The sequence below is a fragment of the Propithecus coquereli genome, unplaced genomic scaffold (genome assembly GCF_000956105.1).
Source record: "Propithecus coquereli isolate 6110/MARCELLA unplaced genomic scaffold, Pcoq_1.0 Scaffold66, whole genome shotgun sequence".
NCBI lineage: Eukaryota > Metazoa > Chordata > Mammalia > Primates > Indriidae > Propithecus > Propithecus coquereli.
Genome location: NW_012152618.1, coordinates 7,671,699 through 7,692,740, shown reverse-complemented (window position 1 = coordinate 7,692,740; position 21,042 = coordinate 7,671,699). Strand labels below are relative to the sequence as shown.

The following is a 21,042-nucleotide window of genomic DNA, read 5'->3' as shown; positions in this document are numbered from 1 at the left end:
ACAGTCCTTTAGGGTTATTAGCTCTTAGAGAGAGAGAGAGAGAAAGAGAGAGAAGTGGCAACAGATTAATGGAGAAATGTAATAATTAATTATTCTATTATATTTAATTTAAATAAAGTATCCTTAATTATGAGTAGCTCAATAATCCAAATGATGGGCCAGGATTAAAGTTTCTAAATAATGGGGTGGTTTAATCCTAGTGAGTTTTGCTGATGAGAATTAAGGAAACAGCAGCCCAACCAGAAGGTGAAACAGGGAAAACGGAATGAACTGACAGCTAGCACTTGTCTATACACGTAAGGGCATGAGTTTGGTGATAAAACTTTGATCCTCCTATTTCGACTCTGAAATTAGAAGTACATGCTTTTTTTCTTTCTAAAGCTGCTCAAATGAAAGTATTGTGCTAGGTTTTCATAGCAATTTTATATTTACTTAGTGATATTTAACCATTCAGAATTCTTCCCCCAGAGTTCTGCTCCCTGCTGTATCTGCACCATACTGCCTTCAAGTGAGGGAGAATGAATATTAAAGCTGAAATCCCTAAGAGATAAAATCAAAGAAACATCCCGCTTTTTGGAAGAAAAAGACTAGAAAAGTCATAATATTGTGTGTAAGGTTAAAGACAGTTCTGTGCAGGGCCATGAATTCTAGGAAATTATTTTGGAAAAGGTTGGTAAGTGATTATGAAAACTTTTACGATTCTAAACACTATGTAAAAATTTAATATAGCTTGTTTGTCTCATCAACAGGCTTGATTCTCAAGTTTCATAAATATAACAGATGCGAAATGTATGAAACCGACCCATGACTATGAAGGAGGAAATGGAAGCCTTACCCATGATAAACAAGAATTCTGTCTTTAATGAAATGAAGTATTTTCTCAAAATATTCCAGGTATCTCATGTTGATCACCTGACCCCTATAAGGCAAAATAGTAATAAAATTAAGACTCTTTTTCCCAAAGGAGTATGCTCAAAACACCTAATTTCAAAGTTAATTCAAAGTTAAATTCAATAAGAGAACTATGTAGGGAAAAACGAGTCTGGGAAATTGACTTGTTCACAGCCAGTGAGTGGAAGCCGCGAGCGCTGTCTTGGCGAGATCGTTTGTCGGGAAGGGCACCGGGCTCGGCGCCAGGTAAGACGCGGTGGGAAGGAAAGTCCTCGCGTGCTGCGGTGAGGTTCAGACTTGGTGCCAGCTCCCCTGGAGGGGTCCCCCCATGCTGGAGGCAGCACGTCGTCTCCCTCCCGGGTTCTCCTGATAGCACTGTCTGCCAATCCCCCGCCTTGCTCTCCAGCTCCCTGGAAGCCCCCCTTTCCTCTGCCCACTCTAAATATTATTTTCCTCACATTTCCACCCCTTTTTTCTTTTTCTTTTAAACTCTCTCCCAGAACTCCATGTTCAGCCAACATGCTGAGTCACATGACACATCCAGCTGCTCCTGGGATATCACTCCCGGGCCTCCCAAACTTCAGGTGTATCTGTCAGATAGGAATTCACTCCCCACACCACACTTTTCCCCCACCCCCAAAACGTGGCCACCTACTTTTCATCCTGGTGCTCTCTGGTCTGATGGGACAGCCACGTGCAGGGGTGGGGGAGAGGGGAGGAGTTGGATGACCTTCCTCTAATTCCACACTCTCCCCGGTTTCTAACCCACCCCCAGTGCACCTGAATCTACCTTCTAAATATCCACCTCTTCCCCTCCAACCCACTACCACACAGCTTTCAAGGCCTTCACACTCGTTCACCCGAATAACTGCACAACTTGCTAACCTCCTCCCTTGCCTCCAAGGTTGCCGCCACCTTTCAAATCCATTCTGCCATCTGCTGCCAAAGTGAACATCCCACGTGCAAACCTGCTCATGTCGCTTCTCTGCTTATAATCCCTGAATGGCTCACCATCATCTCCAGGAAAAAAACTCCTTAGCATGGACTATAAAGTTATTTATATTTTGGCTTTTGCCTATCTTTCTAGCCTCAGTGTCTGACAAACCCTTAATTGTAAGCTAATCAGCAGGCATAACGAGCCAGTCTCAGTTTCCTGACCATACCTAACTCATCAGTGGATCCATGCCTGATCACCCACCTCTCTCTGTCTTCCACTTTTCCAAACAGCTGAAATGCCACTGAAGGCAGGATTAGGTACCCTTTCCCTGAGTTCCCGTGACCCTGTACATCTGACCACCATGCTCCTAACACGCTAAATAGTAGCTGTTTACCGCTCTGTCTTCTTCACTAAATTGTGAGCTTTCTGAAGTCAGGGGACTGTATCTCCCTCCCCTATCACCATCACACAGCACGGCACACTGACAGACAGTGGCCTTCATTTAAAGCAAGCTGATTGAGTCTTCCTATCAATTGTCATTCCATGACAAATAGGAATATACAAGTCATGAGGGAAAAAGAAATTTGTTTCTAGAAATTAAAAATAAATATACAAATGACATTTCCATCAAAACTCAAACTTAAGACCGGGCGTGGTGGCTCACGCCTGTAATCCTAGCACTCGGGGAGGCCGAGACGGGCAGATTGTTTGAGCTCAGGAGTTCGAAACCAGCCTGAGCAAGGGCGAGACCCTGTCTCTACTAAAAATAGAAAGAAATTAATCGGACAACTAAAAATATACAGAAAAAAATTAGCCGGGCATGGTGGCGCATGCCTGTAGTCCCAGCTACTCGAGAGGCTGAGGCAGAAGGATTGCTTGAGCCCAGGAGTTTGAGGTTGCTGTGAGTTAGGATGACGCCACGGCACTCTAGCCTGGGCAACACAGTGAGACTCCGTCTCAAAAAAAAAAGAAAAAAAAAACCAAAAAACTCAAGTGTCAAACTTGTATAGAATAATATTTTCTTGATTCAAGTTCCTGGACCTAGAAGCATTTTAGAGGTGACACAATGGCTACATTTATACATTTTATCTAAAATAAAATTCATTAAAAGACAGGCTGATAATATGGGTCACCTTGAAGCTGATATTCTTTAATATTTGTTCATCATTTATTTAGAGGGCAGGTAAACACATGAAGGGAGGGTAAAGAGGAAAACATTTCACCCATGTGCCAACTTGCAGAGCCTCTGGAGAAAACAGAAGCCCTCCCGGCACCTGCCTTGCCCTCTCTGGAAGGCAGCTTAGTGGCCAGAGCGTTATTTATCCAAGCCCTTGGTGTGTCAGCGCTGGGAGTGGGGGAGCCTTTCCCCTACTGCAAGAAATCTGTCAAAGAATTTCTTTGAGCCATACATTATTACTGAGATATTATAGTAAATGTAACGTTCTCCATCTAATTACTTTCTTTTTTTTTTTGCCTGAGACAGAGTCTTGCTCTGTCACCCGGGCTAGAGTGCCATCTAATCACTTTCTGTGATGTTCTAGGAACCCTTAAAGACTGACGCCCTAGGCAAACATCCGGAGTCTGCCTTTCTACTGCGCTCTGCACCAAAGAGAAGAGCCTGGGGAAGGAGCGTGGCATGTGCTGCATTTCTTTCTGCAACTGGACTACTGGAAAGGAACGTGGGCGCGATTCTGCAGTTGCAGAGCTAATCCGTGTGCTCCCTGGTCAAAAAGTCACCAGGAAAGGAACAATGAGTCACCACTGGTCTCAGTGCTTGCCCCTTGAGAATGAACTCCTAGGGAAACAGGAAAGATGCACAAAAGGTTCATACCTAATTAAATTGATGTGGTTGTTAAAACCTCTGCTGAGACTTCGTGCTGGCATTTGATCTAACCACAGCACAGGCTGGTCTGGGTCAGCAATCCTGTAGAACAGAGCTTGTTAAAGCCAAAGACCTTATAAAACCCAGACATGTTCAAAAGCATTCTAAATAAAACACGTAGACATCTTTGTAAAGGTAGGGATAGAATGACTGCTAGTCCATTATATCTAAAAATACGATGTGCAAACCTGCAAATTCCAAACAGATGCTCCAATCGGACCAACTGAGAAGCTAGGAAAGGTTTACAAGTAGAGTAGGATTTTTCTCATAAAAATGCATATCAAAGGTTCCTTCCTCTAAACTAGCTGGTTAGCCAGACACGTACTTAACTATAAAGGGACTGGGCCATTGAAGTTCATTCAAAGGTACCATAGGTAAGCTCTGCTCTTTCAAAGAGACTGCTGTTTCTAAAACACTTCATTTAAATGTGCTTTGGAAACATGATTACCATCAATTCCTATTTCGTAAATATTATTATAGTCGAGTGTATGTCGAAGAATAAAGATGTCAGCAATTTCTGACAAACTTTGGACAGGAAAACCTAACATAGAAGGCCGTTAGCAAAACAGGATCTGCAACCTATTAGCTTGAATACACTGACATTATTTTGCAATGACAAGACTGCTAATTTATTTTCACTAAAACGTTAGTTACCTTCTCCATTTTACTGCAATGTCAAACATGTCTCTCCACTGCATCAGCCGTGTTTTTCCATTCATTCGAACCTTCGAGTTAGTCCACGTACGCTGCACAGCTTGCATGACTTCCAGTGCTGCCAAACCCATAGCTATGAGAAAGAAATAACGAGACAACAGAGTGTGTAAGTACGTTTTAGAGGGACTGATTTCCACTGCTTTACAGAGTCTTGATGATAACTGAAGAGTTATCACAGAGAGGATCAGAAGTATTGGTGATATAACAAGACCCAAGGTACATCTCAGTCATGATGTTCCTATTAAAATTAAAACCCGTGAGAGGAAACTAGAGACACCCCAAGTTGTCTCCTCCCAACTCTGCCTCATACTGAAACAATTAGACATTCAAATTCCTCCTCACTCCTACAGTAAGGAAAAACTAACAGCTTCCCTGGACCAGCTGTCTGATCTAGAGTAAGGACTTAATATCCATATCCTAGATCTATACTACAGCAATAGCAAAAACGCCAAGGCTAGAAGCAGCCTTCCTTGAGAATTCAGTATGAATGATTCTACACATTTCTGTTCTGATCACATGGAGAGTTTGAGTAAGCACAATAAACACTAGTTTTTAAAAAATCACAACATGGTTTAACCACCCGTGCTCTTACGCCAGAAATATTTCCACTTTCAGATAGTTTCCAGAATACCTCTGTGTATTCTCTTGTTTGGCAGGAAACCAGGTGTTTCATATTGCATCAGTGATCCCAAACGGTCAGCTACACAAATCAGCTCTTGTACTTCAGGCTTGTAACTCTCAAAATTCTGATGTAACACATCTCTGCAAGAAATATCACGTGCATGATAAGAATTTTGTAATAGACATGTGGTAATCCAATTCCACCTGAAAAGCAATCACTTCCTCCACTAGAAAACTAATCAAGAAATCTATAACCACACAATCCTCACTTCATTGCATTGTACCCAACCATACACAAGTCAAAAGACGGAACCTTTACGTAGAACGGTAGTGCCCCCTTCTCCACTAGAGATATGTTCCAAGATCCCCAGTGAATGCCTGAAACCATGGATAGTACTGAACCCTATATATATTATGTTTTTTCCTATATATACATACCTATGATAAAGTTTAATTTAAAATTAGGCACAGTAAGAGATGAATGACAATAACTAACAATAAAATCGAACAACTATAACAATATATTCTAATATAATTTATGTGAAGTTACCTATTTTCAGACCCGGGTTTACGGCAGGTAACGAAAACTGCAAAGTGAAACCGTGGATGAGGAGGGGCCACTGTATGTGCACAATTGCCATCACATGCTGGTTAGGAACACTGATAACTAGTGTGCAATCCAGATGGCACCTCTTACCATTATTTGCTTTGTAAACTTCTCCAGAATACACATCTGCATGGACTGCCTTTTTCAATAAGCACACAAACCCCTGCCCTTCATCCACCCCCACCCCTACCCAAGTTGTATCACAGCGAGTATACTTGGAATCATGTATTTGTATCTACTGTTGTTTTGCTGCCAATCTGCTTGATGTATTTATACCACAGACTGCAACTCAAGTTATAGGTTATTTTGGGGGTCCCCAAGACCCCCCCTCACTCAGGCTCAGTAATTTGCTAAGAGAGCTCAGAGGACTCAGCACAGACTCACAGCTGCGAATTATTACAGCAAAAGGAAACAAAGCAAAACCAGCACAAAGTGGAGGAAACCAGGCACAAGCTTCCAAGGGTCCTCTCCCAAGGAAGTCATATAGGACACATAAAATTTCCCCAGTAATGAGCTGTGAACACATGTGTGAAATGCTGCCAACCAGGGAAGCTCATCAGAGACTCAGTGCACAGCATTTTTATTGGGGCTGATCACAGGCACCTTCTGCCTGGTAAGCACACAAATTCCAGATACCCAGAGGGAAAGCAAGTGTTCAATATAAACCACATTGTTTGAACAAACGGTTTAGCACAGGAAGCCACTCTTACCAGTTCAGGGGATGGTGAGAATCCTCTAGAAGTCCAAGTTCCCAGACCCCTGCCAAGGGTTGCCCTGCAAGCAGCCCTCTCTAAGGATAGCAATCGCAGCCTGCTGTGTTAATTCTTTTGTGCATGGAGAGCTTTCCCAAAAAAGGGGTAGTAGAGAATGTACGCAACCCCTTTGAACAATCAATTTTCTTTTCATTATTTTTGATCATGTTATGATAATGAGACAAGCACACAACCACATGGCCCAATTGCAGAACTAGAACAGTATGTAGTTCTATCTGCTTCTATGCAGCTTTCCCATCCCATCCCCCCACCTCCAAGCTGGAGGTCACTGATCTCGAATTTTGTGCTCAAGATTCCCTTACCCTTTAAAAATAAAATAGGTTTGTTACATACGTATATCCCAAAACAATACAGGATATGGTTTGGCTTTTGAGCTTCAGGGGAAATAAATGATGTGACAGTGCAGCCTCCTGCCTTGCTGCTTTCACTCCGCGTTGCATTGTAAGACTAATCCACATTTTTTGCTGGGGTCATTTGTTTATGTAACATCCCACTATGCGGCTGTATCGCATTTATCCATTCTTCTGTTGATGGGCATGTGGGTTGATTTTCAGGTTTTAAAGTGAAAAAATACTGCCGTCAACAGTCTTGTACAGACTGGCAGATATGTGCACAACACAAGGTTCTGCGCTGAATACACACAGAGGCAGAATCCTATGTAGAATACGCAAATGTCCAATTTACTAGATAACGACAAACTGCTTTCCAAGGTGGTTATAGCAATTTATACTCTCGAAAGGATTATATAAAAGTTCCCGGTAGTCCCCCTTCTGACCAATATTACTATTATCAGACTTCATAATATTTGCTCATTTAATGAGTGAAAAAAATCTCATGCGGTCTTAATTTATGAATCGAAGCACCTTTTCAGGTTTATTTGCCATTCCTGCTTCCCTTTGGTAAAATTACCTGTTTGTGTCTTTTGTACACATTTCTATTGGTTGCCTTTTACTTTTAAATTTGTAGAGATTCTTCAGAAATTTGGATGCTAATTCTTGATCAGTTATATAGGTTGCAAGTACCTTTACTGAGTCTGGGCTTATTTCTTCATTCCTTATGGTGTCTTTTGTTCAATACAAGTTCTTAGGTTCCATGTAGTCCAATTTATCAATCTTTTTGTCTCAGATCTATGTTTTGTGCATCTCAATTAAGAAACCCTTCTCAAGCTCAGAATCATAAAAGTCTTCATTTATATTTTTCTCCTAAAGTTTAAAATATTTTGCCATTCATATGTAAGATTTTTCATCCATCTGGAATTGGATGGCTATGCTATCACAAAAATCAGTTTTATTTTATCCATAAAATAACCTAGTTGGCCCACTCCCACGTATTGACAAGTCCCACTCTGATCTGCACTATACCTTTACCATTTATCCAGGCTGTCTGGTCTGTTCCTTCGGCCTACTGGTCTACCCCTGTACCAATACCAGTCTGTCTTCATTACTATATTAAGTCTTGCTATCTGGTAGGATGGGAACCTTCCCCTCCGCACCTGGCCATCATCTTCTTTGGGAATATCTTGATTTCTCTTGGTCCTTTGTTCTTCCATATCATTTATAGAATCAGCTCAACAAGTTCCTCAAAAAAACTGCTGGTATTTTGAATGGCATTTTATTAAATCTAGAATTAATCTGCATAGAAATGACCTATTGATGTTGTTGAACTCCCAGTCCATGAACACACTATTTCTCTCCACTTACTCTTAGTAATTTTCAATTAAGTTTTATGATCTGCATACAGGTTGCACACATATTTTGTAGGACTTATTTCTAAATACTTGCTGCTGTTATAAATAGTACTTTTTTATTTGTTTGTTGCTGGTATGTAGAAATGTAATTGATTCTTGTATATTGATTATAATCAACCACCTTTCTAATCTCTTGTCACTTCCTATAATTTGTAGATCTTCTAGGTTTTCCTTGTAGAAAATCATGTGATCTATAAACAATGACATTTTTCTGTCTTCCTTTCTAATCCAGGTAACTGATTTCTTTTTCTTCTCTTTGTGCAGCATCTAGGACCTCTAGCTCACTGTTACAGAGAAGCAATGATCTTAGGCTTTTTTTTTTGTCTTACTCAATGATTTTAGGCTTTCTTGTCTTACTCCTAATTCTAATGTGAATGTATCTAACACTTCATTAGTTAAAATGATGTTTGCTATAGGTTTTTTTCCCCCTTAGAGATGGGGGTCTCAGTATGTTGCCCAGGCTGGAGCACTGCTGCTATTCACAGCTGTGATCATGACGCACTACAGCCTTGAGCTCCTGGACTCGAGCCATCCTCCTGCCTCAGCCTCCCGAGCAGCTGGGACTGCACCCAGTTTATAGCTGTTTGGAAAAAGAAAAAAAAAAAATCATCTTGAAAAGCACTTACTTTATGTGGGGTTGTAACCCTGGCTGCTCTTCATAGTCTTCTATGAGGAAAGGCAGATTCTTAGCCCAGTGGTCCTTAAAGCTTCCAGGCAGGTCCACGTCAATGTTATATTCCGTGAGGGGGGTATCCAGGTGTGCGTGAAGATATCGAGAATACTCTGCAGACAGGAAATGAGATCTGACACACCCAACTACTGCTGAAGAAACATTTTTACAGCCAGTTGCCATACAAATACTTTATAACAAGCTGTTATTCAATTCTAAGAATTCTAAAAGGAGACTGTAAATTTTAGTACGTTGCAATTAGATGATAACATGGGTAACCTGACACTGACTTGAGTTACCAGGGTCAAATATAAGTTAGTCAATCTGGGTGTACTTTGGCTGAATTTCAACCACCTTCCCATAATCAACACTGAAGATCTCATTGTTTTCAATTCCAAAGGCTGAGAATCCAAGCTCAGTGTGAGATGGAACCTGGCAGTCTGTCGACTGATAGACTAACTAGGTATGTGATTTCGCCGACAGGCTGACTGCTGCTGCTTATCTACAGAAGCAGCATAGAGAAGAACAGAGATACAGAGTGCCCGCCCCTCCCGTCTGTAATTCTCAAGTCCAGGTTCTACTCAATCAGAAAGAACAGGGAATTTTAATTTAGGGTAAAGAGTGATGCTGTCCAGTGGATAGTCCTTAGCCACCTGGCTATTGAATACTTAAAATGAGGTTAGGGTGACTGAGAAACTGAATTTTAAATTTTATTTAATTTGAATTAATTTAAACTTAAAAACTGATACTTGATTCATTCATTAGAAAACTTCAGTATGTTTGGAACAACTTGCACATATGAATCTACCTTTCCAACTCTGAATTTTATAAATTCTAAATTCAGATCAAGTATTTACAATGAAAATTTAACATCCAAATTGAGATGTATTGTAGTTTAAAATATTTACTAGATTTCAAAGACTTAGTACAAAAAATGTATAATATTTAATGAATAGCATTCTTTTAAAATATAGAGATAGGATCTTGCTATATTGCCTAGGCTGGATCCAAACTCCCAGGCTCAGACAATCCTCCCACCTTAGTCGCCCAAGTAGCTGGGACTACCTGGCATGCCACTACACCTGGCTTTATATTAATTATATGTTGAATTAATATTCTGGATATACCAAATTTAATAAAATATATTATTAAAATTAATTCTACCCTTTTGATTTTTACTTTTTTAATGTGGCTACTACAAATTTAAAATTATACACATAGCTTACAATTTTTTCTGTTGGACAGTAATGGTATAAAGCTCTCATGATAAAGGAAAAATATGTGGGCTTTGTTATAGACAACAAAAATATCTGTACATATGGTAGAAAAAAGGTGAGTAAGACTATGACTAATAAGAGGATAACTGAAAGATTTGCTTTCTTCCTCACCTCAATTTAATTTCTCCAAAATATATGAGAATTCTGAAATGAAGGAATGACAGGTGGAAGAGACCAAGTTCACATTTAACACTAAAAATCTCATAGAAGGTTACTTTCCTGCCCTTCGCATCCCTGGATGAGATGTGATGAGAAATGAATACCCCAGATAATTGTCATATTTAGTTCAAAATATGTTTTTTTGACTCAAGTAAAAAAACTTTTTAACTTCATAAAGAAAAAAATGTAAGAAGTGGCAGAAAAAGCATTAGACTGGTCTTTAGAAGACACGGATTCCATTGAGTCCCGACATCGCCACTAACAAGGTGCGGCTGTGGACAAGTTACCCTGCCTCTTTGAGAGGTCCTCTGTCTCATATGGAATGCGAACGAGTCAAGCCATATGACTTCTACAGCTCTGAGCATGAAAATCTAACGATTCTACAACTCTCAGACTTACCTCGGAGATATTTCACTTTAAGATACTCCGGGCTAGCCTTCTGGCCTGGGAGAGGATCATTCAGCATCACTTTTGTTTGCGCTTTTATCCCTTCATAAAACTGTCCCATTGCCACATGGCTGAGTCCTTTCATGTACTGGCACACTTCATTATACGGCTCCAGCTGCAGACACCGCTGAGACAGTGAAGGACAAAATGCTGTGTTACTATGGACAGCGTTTAAGAAAACTTTGAATGCTTTATTCTTTATAAAAAATGTTTGTTTATGTTTTTTAATTGACAAATAATAATTATACATATTCATGGGGTACATAGTGATGCTCTGCTACATATAATGTATGGTGATTAGATCATCGTAATTAGCATTTTCATCATCTCCAGCATTTCTCATTTCTTTGTGTTTAGAATATTCAATAAACATTTTTTTGTGTTTAGAATATTCAATATCCTCCTTCTAGCTATTTAACACTATATATTAATAATATATTAACTATATGAAATACTTTATTCTTTAATCTAAAATTAGAAGTCTTCACTCCAGGTTAAATTAGACCAAATACACGCGCTGTAAATTAGTCTATACGACAAGGCAATGCTTTTTTTCTTTTTCTTCTTGTTGAAGTATAAACACTAATCGTGGTCCCCCTTCTCTATTTATTTCACTAAACTTCACTGAAGAATAATCCAAGAACTCCACTTATAGCGCTTCTTACTTATAAAGGCTCACCTTAAAATTCTTCAGGGCTTCCTGTAAGCTGCCGTGGTGATAGAGCATCATTCCCCGGAGCTGGAGGGTCTGTACGTGATTTTGGTTGAGCAACAGGGCCTTCTGAAAGCTCTCGGTGGCTGCTTCAAAATTGCCCAGTTCTCTAGGTGGGTAACAGCAGTTATGAACACAGTATAGACATTACAGTGAACGTAGAGAATAAGCTAGCCTGAGAATTAGGGACCAATATGGGAGTCAGACGCCTTGATGTGGGTGTTCCCTTTGTCACTTTATCACTTTATAGATTTTATACATACATGGCCTTTGACACATTACATTCTACTTAGTTCTTTCTAAATCTTACCAGCTCACAGCACAACCAAAGAGCTCTTGAAATTTTCTGGGGAAAATTAATTTATTGATTTCCAAAGGCTTATTCAAACCCCTCTCCCCAGTCCATGTTGAGCTCCAACCTCTAAAAAACTATGTGTAAATTTTAGTATATGGATAAAAACATGGTTTCCCCTTTGGAAAAAAAGGATACAGACTATAACCATACACAGTTTTATCATTCTAAACCAAACTCATAGCCTTAAAAGTATATTTTTTAGTCACTGAAGTTATTTCACTTAAAATCTACTAAATCACTATGTAATTTAAAATTCTGAAAAAAGAAGTATATTTTAGAATTATAATCATTCCAAAAGAGAAATGGTTGTTACTAATCCATCTTTTTCTATACTAAAATTTCTATAAAGAAGTAACTTCAAAATATTTTATACATCAATTTTCTGCAAATAATGAATATTTTAAAAATATAATGCCTGCTTACATTTAGACAACACTTTACAAGGCACTTTCAAATCTGTTTTCATTTATATTCCCAACAATTCTGTGGGGCAAGAAGGATAAATATCAACACTTAAACCCCAAATAAATCCAAACACACTTTCTCCAAGTTAGTACAAGAGAGCTTCTCAAACTATCACATCAGATAAATAAGCTCTTGAATTTAAACCTTCCCCAATAAGGTAGCTAACAAAGGGCATTTCTGCTGCTGTTTTTCTTTTCTATCATTTATGGTACTTACAAGTGAGAAACCTGAAGCTCAGAGAAGTTAAGGACACATACCTGCAGAATGGCTCAAGCCAAAACCAGAATCAAGTCTCTTAACACCTAACTCATAAGCTCCTTCTACCATGCCATGCCGCCTCCTTTTCAGATCAGAGTATACTTTTTTTTAGCCAAAAGTTGGAATAGCTCTATTTGTCAGGGCAATGCAAGGAGTCAGGAAGCCAAGTTCTAGTCACAACTTCTCATTCCTGATAGAGGTACATTACTAATCATAACTTTTTCCATCCCTTTATTCTAGGACTCTTCAAATAGATCACAGTGATATGAAAAGTAACCTCAGTTACTGTTTAAAAAAGCAGCAACAGCATCTGTAACGCAACAGCTTATAATGTCACTGTTCAAAACAATAACCCTTGAAGGATTAACATTTTCTAGACCAATATATATGTGTGTATATATATATATACACACACACACTGAAGTTAATAGATAATACTTGCACCATGATAGCCTCTGACACACATGGTTCTTTCTATATTCCAGAGGATAGCAACAAGTGTATCAATGCCTGTGCAATTTAAAATAGCCATCTCTTGGTTAAGAAATGCCATTTCTTTTTTCTTTTTTGAGACAGAGTCTAACTTTGTTCCCCGGGCTAGAGTGCTGTGGTATCAGCCTAACTCACAGCAACCTCAAACTCCTGGGCTCAAGCGATCCTCCTACCTCAGCCTTCCCAGTAGCTGGGACTACAGGCACTCACCACCATGCCTGTCTAATTTTTTGTTTCTGTTTTTAGTTGCCTGGCTAATTTTTTCTATTTTTAGTAGAGATGGGGTCTCACTCTTGCTTAGGCTGGTCTTGAACTCCTGACCTCAAGCAATCCTCTTGCCTCAGCCTCCCAGAGTGCTAGGATTACAGGCGTGAGCCACCCTGCCCAGCCTAAATGCCATTTCTTTTTAAATATCACTATTATGTTAGACTATCTTGTCTTCCCATTCTTCACCCTCCCTCCTACCAACTATTATTATATTATTTTACTTACCTATAGGCCTGCCCTAGACTTTTATACGCATCAATAAAATCAACTTTCTGCTTCAAAGCTTCTTTGAAGGATTCAATAGCTTCCTGTAGAAAGTATATAGCAAATTATTTCATTTGCATAACTGCTAAAATTGAGTTTCACTTAAATCACTAAGGAATTTAAATATATATTATACATGGTCCCTGACAGATTTTCTTTCAAATAGGGGACTTAAAAAAAGAGAGGTAGAAAAATGCAATAAACTATGTATCAGAAGGATTTAATTCTGGTAGAAAACAAATGCATTATTATGAAAAATAACAAAGACTGAAGTTTCTCCCTTTTAAAATGGGAAATCAGTTTCCCATTTTATGTGCTTCATTACTATCTACTTCATTAGGAGTTTGAATGCTAATGATATCACCTTTATATTAATATCGTTTCTTTAATTAATAAAAGCTCTTTGGACCAAGAGTAAGCCTAATAGCTGAGGGAAATAACTCAAAAGAGATCATAACTAGCAGCATTTAAAATTTAACCAACAAAAGAGACAAAAAAAGAAAGCCCAATGTGAAACTGTTTGCAAAACAAATAAAAAGGCTCCTAGATTGGCTATCTGGAGGATTCCCATGATCCACAAGGAAAAAGAATCAGTAAAACAAAATAAAACAAAAACTTTAAGGCTGGGGGCATTTGGGGCATAGCTTGTCTCAGCCTAACACCAAGTCTGTAGCTAAGGAAGTGAGAACTGCTACACAGGCACTGTACTCTGGGAAGCTACCCTTGGAAATGTGTGGTGTACCTGGCTACTGGCTAACTCTCTATCTGTGAAAACTATTAATAAAATATAACATTCTGTTTAAGAATAAACAACCTAGATAAACCTCTATTGAATGTACTTTCCACTATGATTTAATTATTTACTGCAATAAAAAATTATGAAAACATTTCACACTTTTTTTCCCTAGGAAAAGACGTATTTTAACTAAAGTTAATTGCTACAAAGTATCATGATCTCCAATAGTTTTAATGAAAAAGGCTTGACTTTAAGATAATTTCAGACCTGAAAATGCATAGGAGAAAACAACTGAAGATGTCATACGCCTTGCACATGGTAGGCACTCAATAAATATTTAATGATCTGGTAGGCACACAAAATAGTTTTGCACAAGCAGTAGTATGATCCTAATTCTTTTCAAAATGTCATTCATTCCCTGCATCTTGATTTTCTCTGGGGGGACAGCAGGGCAAGAGAGGCTGGCTTTCAAACTCTCCAAAGACAACAATGGGGACAGCCACCTACTCATTAAAGATTCCTGCTGAATAGTTACTCTTTGGTAGAAAGATAAGAACCGATAAATTTTAACATTTAAGAAACGTTAAAGACCACATTTAATTAGGCTTCCTGCCATGGCATAGCCTTGATCTTTTAGGATTTTTACAACTATATTCTTAACTCAACAAACATGTATTGAGCGCCTACTATGTGCCAGGGACAGTGTGAGGTGCAGGGGATACAAAGATGAGCGAGTCATTATCTCTGTCCTCTTAAGAACTCACAGTCTAGTTAGAAAGCCAATTATGTGACCAGGTTATTAGAACACAAATTAAGAGCTCCAATAGAGGTATGTATAAGTCTCTGGGAATAAAGAGAAAGGAACCACTAACTGAGCCTGGGTATATCAGAACAGGCTTCAGGGAGGAAGTGACAACTGAGCTGGGTCTTGGAGAACGAAAAGGAATTTGGTAAAGAAAGAAGGCATTCTAGAGAGGGGAAACAGTACTGTGCAGTACAGAGCAGAGCACTCAGAAACAGCGGAAAACTTGGTGGTGCAGGAGTGCAGGGTGTGTGGGTGGGAGCAGGGGACAGGGAGAGGATGAGAGACCAGGCTAGCTGGGAAGCTGGGGCCAACCTGTGCGGTCTGGGCGTAACCCTGTGAGCAGCGAGGGCTGGGGGCTTTACACAGGTGTGTGACCCCAGGAAATTGACTTTTTAGAGATGATTACTACTAGCAGCAACAGAGAAGACAGACTGGGGAGGGAAGAGAATGGAGACAGGGAGCCTAATCAGGAGGCTGCCGCAGTAGTCTAGGCAAGAGATAATGAAAGCTCAAACTGAGAGGGTGTCTCCAAGGAGAGAAGAGAAGGGTCCAATTCAGGAGACGTGTTTAAAGGCACACTAAGAATGCGGTGGCTCTGGGGATGGTCAGGTAGGGAGAAGGGAGGGTAGGAAGCTTTTAAGCTGAAGAGCCTGGGTGGATGGCAAGAGAGTTAACCAACGTAAGGAAGTACAGGAGAAAGGACAGCTGCAGGTCGGGATGGGGGTGCGGTGGGGTAACGTGTCCAGTTCGGGGCATGTTAAGTCTGGAGTGTTTGTGGACATCTAGGTGGAGACGCCCAGGAGGCTGCCCACTCCACTTACAGCATGCTTGGACGCCACAGTTCTTCAAAGTCTGATCTCTCTTCAGCTTTTAAGAGTCTTTGGTTTCAGGGTTCCTGTCTAATCACTGCACAGCTCTCTACCTCATTCTGCCAAAGAGGGGACATAGCAGAATCAAGATTTTAAGCCGTTGGGAACAAAGAAACTATGTTCGAATGAATCAATCTCTAAGCATATGAACTAGCTCTGGATTCATTTGCTTGGCAAATGCATAACACCACTATCAGTCCCCATCTTTCCTACTAGTTGATGGGCAACCACCTTCTAGGGCTGTTCATTTTAACTAAGAGGGCACTCTCAGATAACTTTCAAAGTGAAGGCTGGTAAAAATAGGTGCTTAGAACACACAGTTTTTAAAATATCCTTATAACATAGACAAAACAGATGGAATTCAGTAGGAAAGTTTTTGCTGTTGTTGCCCTAGGAAAATTCAAAATGCCACTGAATTGGACCATTGTGAAATCTGTAATATAATATTACCTAATATACTTCTAATGTATTATATCAGAAAGTAAATAAGCAATCACCTACTTAATCAATTTCTAAATTGCTGTTGGCCTGGAGAGACCACCTTTAGGACATAAAGATGGCTCAAACTCACTGGTCCATTTATTATAATCCTTGGTCTCTATGGTTAACAAGAGAAACAGAAATATCTAGACTAAGTTCATTCACTAATTTGGCCATTTCACCACTGACTCGTTTTCCTATCTCTGTAATGGGGACATACTTCTGCTCCTTCTGTACCTCATGGGGACGCCATTGGGGTGAATGAGACAATATGTCACCACTCTGACCTCCTCGGACAGCAGATCCATAAAAATGCAAAGAGTCCCCACCTATCACACTTGTTGGTGCAGTGCTTGTGAGCATGGCGAATAGGAGAGAGAACCAGACAACTCGGTAAGACTGGTTCACCGAGGGGCTTCTAATGACCCGAAAATGAAAGCATTGCTACTAGTTTCTCATCATGCAGATCTAGAATAAACCAAACTGAATTTTAGTCCTTGTATAATTTTAATTAGTGTCTCAATTACAGCTCTTTTCTGAAAAATTCTCATTTCCAAATAACCCAAAGAGCCCTGTCCATGTTCTTAAACCTGGCTTTGTAGTAACAAAGTTAAAAGTGAAATCATTTGTTCGCATTTGTTTACTTTAAAAATAATTTTAACCTCTTAATACTAATAGATTGGTAATTTTTTTGCACTTCTAATCTTTTCCCCTCCTTGAGATATTCAAGGGGTGTACTGTGAGTATAGTACCATGGTTCTGAATTTTTTCATTTAAAGTGACTGTGAGAGAAGACGAGAAGAACAGAGGGCAGATACAAAACAAACTGGAAAAGTCCACCTGGCAGCTGCTCAAAGTACGTTTAAGAAATTGCTTTCAAAGCCTGAGGCTGCCAGTCTGTGTCCTGAGGGAAGAGAGAGACAGTGTCTTTCTTAGGACTATCCTCCACGTACTCGTGAAAGGGATGTGGGGTGCATGGAATAGAATTTGCAATACTCTCTTTGGTTTGGTTTTCAGTGGGATGTGAATTATTCTTGTAGAATCTACAATAATTAATACTTGATCCCTGTTTACAGTTTACAAAGTACTTTTCACATAAAATATTTTATTTAATCCTCACAGTCACTTCAAGAGGCAGGCAATAGAACTGTTTCCACTTTATAGATGTGGAAGAAGCTGAAAGAGTTTAGGTCACTTGTCCACGGTGCAGTTAATAAGGTTCAGAGCGAGAGCTCAAATCAAGACTCCCAATGCCAAATTCCATGCTCTGCCCTTGAAATTCTTTTATCCCACTAATACTTACTTAGCACTTACTATGTGACAGGCACTGCCCTTACACTGAGAATTTATAACACGTGACCTTTTTATAGGTAAACCCTCTCCCCACCCCCCAAATATATATGTATGTCAGACCCTCAAAATCCTCAGAACCATTTTCAACAATAAAATGCCTGTTCTTTCTGCCAGAGTACACCTCCTTGCCATGTGCCACTGAAATTCTTCACGGCCTTCAAAGTTCTGGACAGCTACCACCTCCTCTGGGAAGGCTTTCCTGGTCTCCTTGTCAGAATTAATTGCTTTTCAGCTGTGCAGGCTGACTGTATTTCGTTCTTAGGCCAGTCTGTCCTCAGTCAGGTAGCACCTACTGTGTGCCAGGCCTCGTGGGGCACTGAGGAGGCCCAGGGGAGAGAGCCAGCCCCCCACTCAGCACCCAGCTGGGTCCAGCCCTCTGGCTCCTGGCACAAGCCTGCAGCATAGTAGGTCGTCCACACAGACCCAGGGAAGGTGGAATGGAGTGCCAGGGCAGGAGGAAGGGACAGGCTGGAGGCTACACTTCTGCCCCACACTTTTAGTCAGCTCAGACAGCTCTCCTGTTTCCCTTTACCTTCTCTTCCCAACTGTCAGGCAGTCTCCAAACGACCGTAATCCCATCAATCTCACAAGTGTCTCTAGACCTGCTCCTGTGGTCTCCCAAGGAGCTTGGTCAAGTCTCATCCCCTCCGACCTGTAACACTATCAACGTCACCTGGCCAGCCTCTCTGTCCCTCATCTCCTCAGCCACAACATCATCAGAATCTACTTCTTAAATTACAGATTTGGTCTCAACTATATATCTTCCCCAAATCTAGAATTCATAGTTTCTCTGGACCTACACATTTAAGTCAAAATGCTCAGCACAGTACTCTAGACTGAGGACCTGGACCTAAATCAACTTGCCAGCCTCGCCTCCGACACACCTGACTATTTGCCACTCCAAGAATGGCCACATTTCCAACTTCCCATGTCATCGTGCCTACAGGGCCTTTCTTCCCTACCTCCACCACCGAATCCTACTCAGCCTTCAAGGTCGGGTCAAAGTCTACTTGTTCTTCAGAACTTTCTCTAACTCTATAGTTCAAATGAATCTTTCTTATCTATGTTTCCAAATCATTTTGTTTTTATTGCTCTCTTGAGTGTATTTACCATGCAATAAACTCTATGTGGAAAAAAACCTTTGTAAACTGTACCCTTTATAAATGTAAAGTATCATTTTACCCTCCTACTAACCTTTGATTCTCTCCCTTTCTGTACCTTCCCCAAGAGCCTAGCATATAGTAGGGGCTCAATAAATATGTTGATTCAGGCTGCTTTCTAAAATAGACCAGTTAGACACTTGAGACATCATTTTTCAACATCATTCCACCGAAGTCCTCCCTCCCGCAAAAGACAAGCAGAGTCATTCCATGGTACACATATTGCACAACACGTTCACCTTCAAAAGTCCTCTGTGAAAGAAAGTTAAACCTTTGTATAGCATAGCTATGGGTTGGTTTTTGTTCAGTTCTAAGGACTGCTGAAAATCTTCGTGGGCTGTTGCATAGTCCTACAAAAACGAGAGGGGGGAAAAAATAAAATAGTATTCATTAGATATTTGAGCATTTCCTACTTTGGACTGGTAGAGGAAAAAAAAAACCCAATTTATCCTGTGCCTTTTTTGGCTTTAAAGGAATATTTCATAGCCATAATATTAGTTGAACACTTATACTATTTGTTGAAATAGTTGGTTTTCTTAAGAAATTTTTTTTTTTTTCTTTTTGAGACAGAGTCTTTCTCTGTTGCCTGGGCTAGAGTGCTGTGGCATCATCATAGCTCACAGCAACCTCAAACTCCTGGGCTCAAGTGATCTCTTGCCTCAGCCTCCTGAGTAGCTGGGACTATGAGCGCATACCACCACACTGGGCTGATTTTTTTCTATTTTTAGTATAGACGGGGTCTTGCTCTTGCTCAGGCTGGTCTCGAACTCCTGACCTCACACAATCCTCCCGCCTCTGCCTCCCAGAGTGCTAAGATTACAGGTGTGAGCCATCATGCTTAAGTTTTCTTAAGAAATTGATTGTGAGAAAAACTCACAAAGCTTTAATTTAAGCATGTTGTTTCAATGACCAAAATAATATTATTTCAAATATGATTAAAGTGATCATCTGTTAGAGAAACTCCTGGTACTAGCATTTTATCGTACTTCTAAAATAATTATGGCATAGATCAACCTTAAATGTATTATGCTGAGTTTTTTTCATATATTTTCTTTTGTAATATAAAATCATTATTGAAAGTACTATAAACCCACAAAAATTATTGTGGCAATCATAAATACCATTGTGATGACAAAAGATAAACTTATTAGATGTGGATCACTTACACAGAGAAGCTATATTCTGGAAAGCCATGTTAGTTCAGGTTCTGGTTCTTGGGTTGTGATACCCAAAGAAATTCAAATGTACCTTTAAGTTTAATAATCGAATTGACAACATGCACCTGCTTCCCTATGCCGACATTTGCAAGAAAGGTTGAAGTATAATCCGTGAACCACATTTCTCTTCTGTTTCTCCCTCTCTTCTTCTTTTTTTTTTTATGCCAGTCCAGAATTAGTTACTGCTGACAGCTCAAAGAAGAAAAATGTTGTTTCTAGTACTTAATGCTCTCCACTGGGTTTAATTTCAGCTAAAGAAAATGCTTCTATAACTGTCTTGTAGCACAGACTTATTACCAAACAGCCCAAACCCAAATCTATCACATAGCAGCTTTCCGAAGTAGTCAAGGGAAAAGTGAAATCTTTATCATCATGAAAAGAAATGTTCCAAGACAAAAATGATTCACCTCTGATATGAAGTACAGGGTCCCTCGGTGTCTGTATAGCCGTGCTGAGGGCTGAAGTTGAATAGCTTTAGTGAGATCATTCACTGCTTCATTAATGCGACCCAGAGGGGACAGAATCTAGAAATCCAAAACATGTAATCAGGAAAAATTCCAATGATCAACCCCAATACTGCCAATGTTTTTGGACTTTGCAATTCCACTTCACTACATTTCATTCACAAAATTATTCCCTCAGCAGGCTGCAATCCTTGACCCATGTACTATGCAGTGGGGTTCCAAGTCAACGAGCTGAGGTGCTACTAATCTTCTTTGTCCAGTCAAGGTGGAGGCTTATCAGCTATGACTGCAGCAACTGTCCTGTCACTATTTCACATTCTAAGTTATAACATATGTTGCTTTTCTGGAAATGTGATTTTTTTTCTTGACCTATAATTTACCTTTCAAATCAAAATTTCAATATATACATAAAGATGTCAA

General features: G+C 39.8%; 1 protein-coding gene across 2 annotated transcripts in view; it reads right to left on the bottom strand.

Annotated features, from left to right (window-relative positions):
- Positions 1-21,042, bottom strand: part of TTC13 (tetratricopeptide repeat domain 13) — a 73,236-nt gene that overhangs the window by 19,238 nt on the left and 32,956 nt on the right. For both annotated transcript variants that reach the window (XM_012660324.1, XM_012660323.1), the window contains 9 exons: positions 19,181-19,291; positions 13,500-13,582; positions 11,405-11,546; positions 10,678-10,852; positions 8,799-8,955; positions 5,056-5,186; positions 4,365-4,497; positions 3,660-3,752; positions 836-919 (listed from right to left, as the gene is read on the bottom strand). In XM_012660324.1, the coding sequence (XP_012515778.1) occupies positions 836-919; positions 3,660-3,752; positions 4,365-4,497; positions 5,056-5,186; positions 8,799-8,955; positions 10,678-10,852; positions 11,405-11,546; positions 13,500-13,582; positions 19,181-19,291 (1,109 nt within the window). The remainder of the gene's footprint in view (positions 1-835; positions 920-3,659; positions 3,753-4,364; positions 4,498-5,055; positions 5,187-8,798; positions 8,956-10,677; positions 10,853-11,404; positions 11,547-13,499; positions 13,583-19,180; positions 19,292-21,042) is intronic.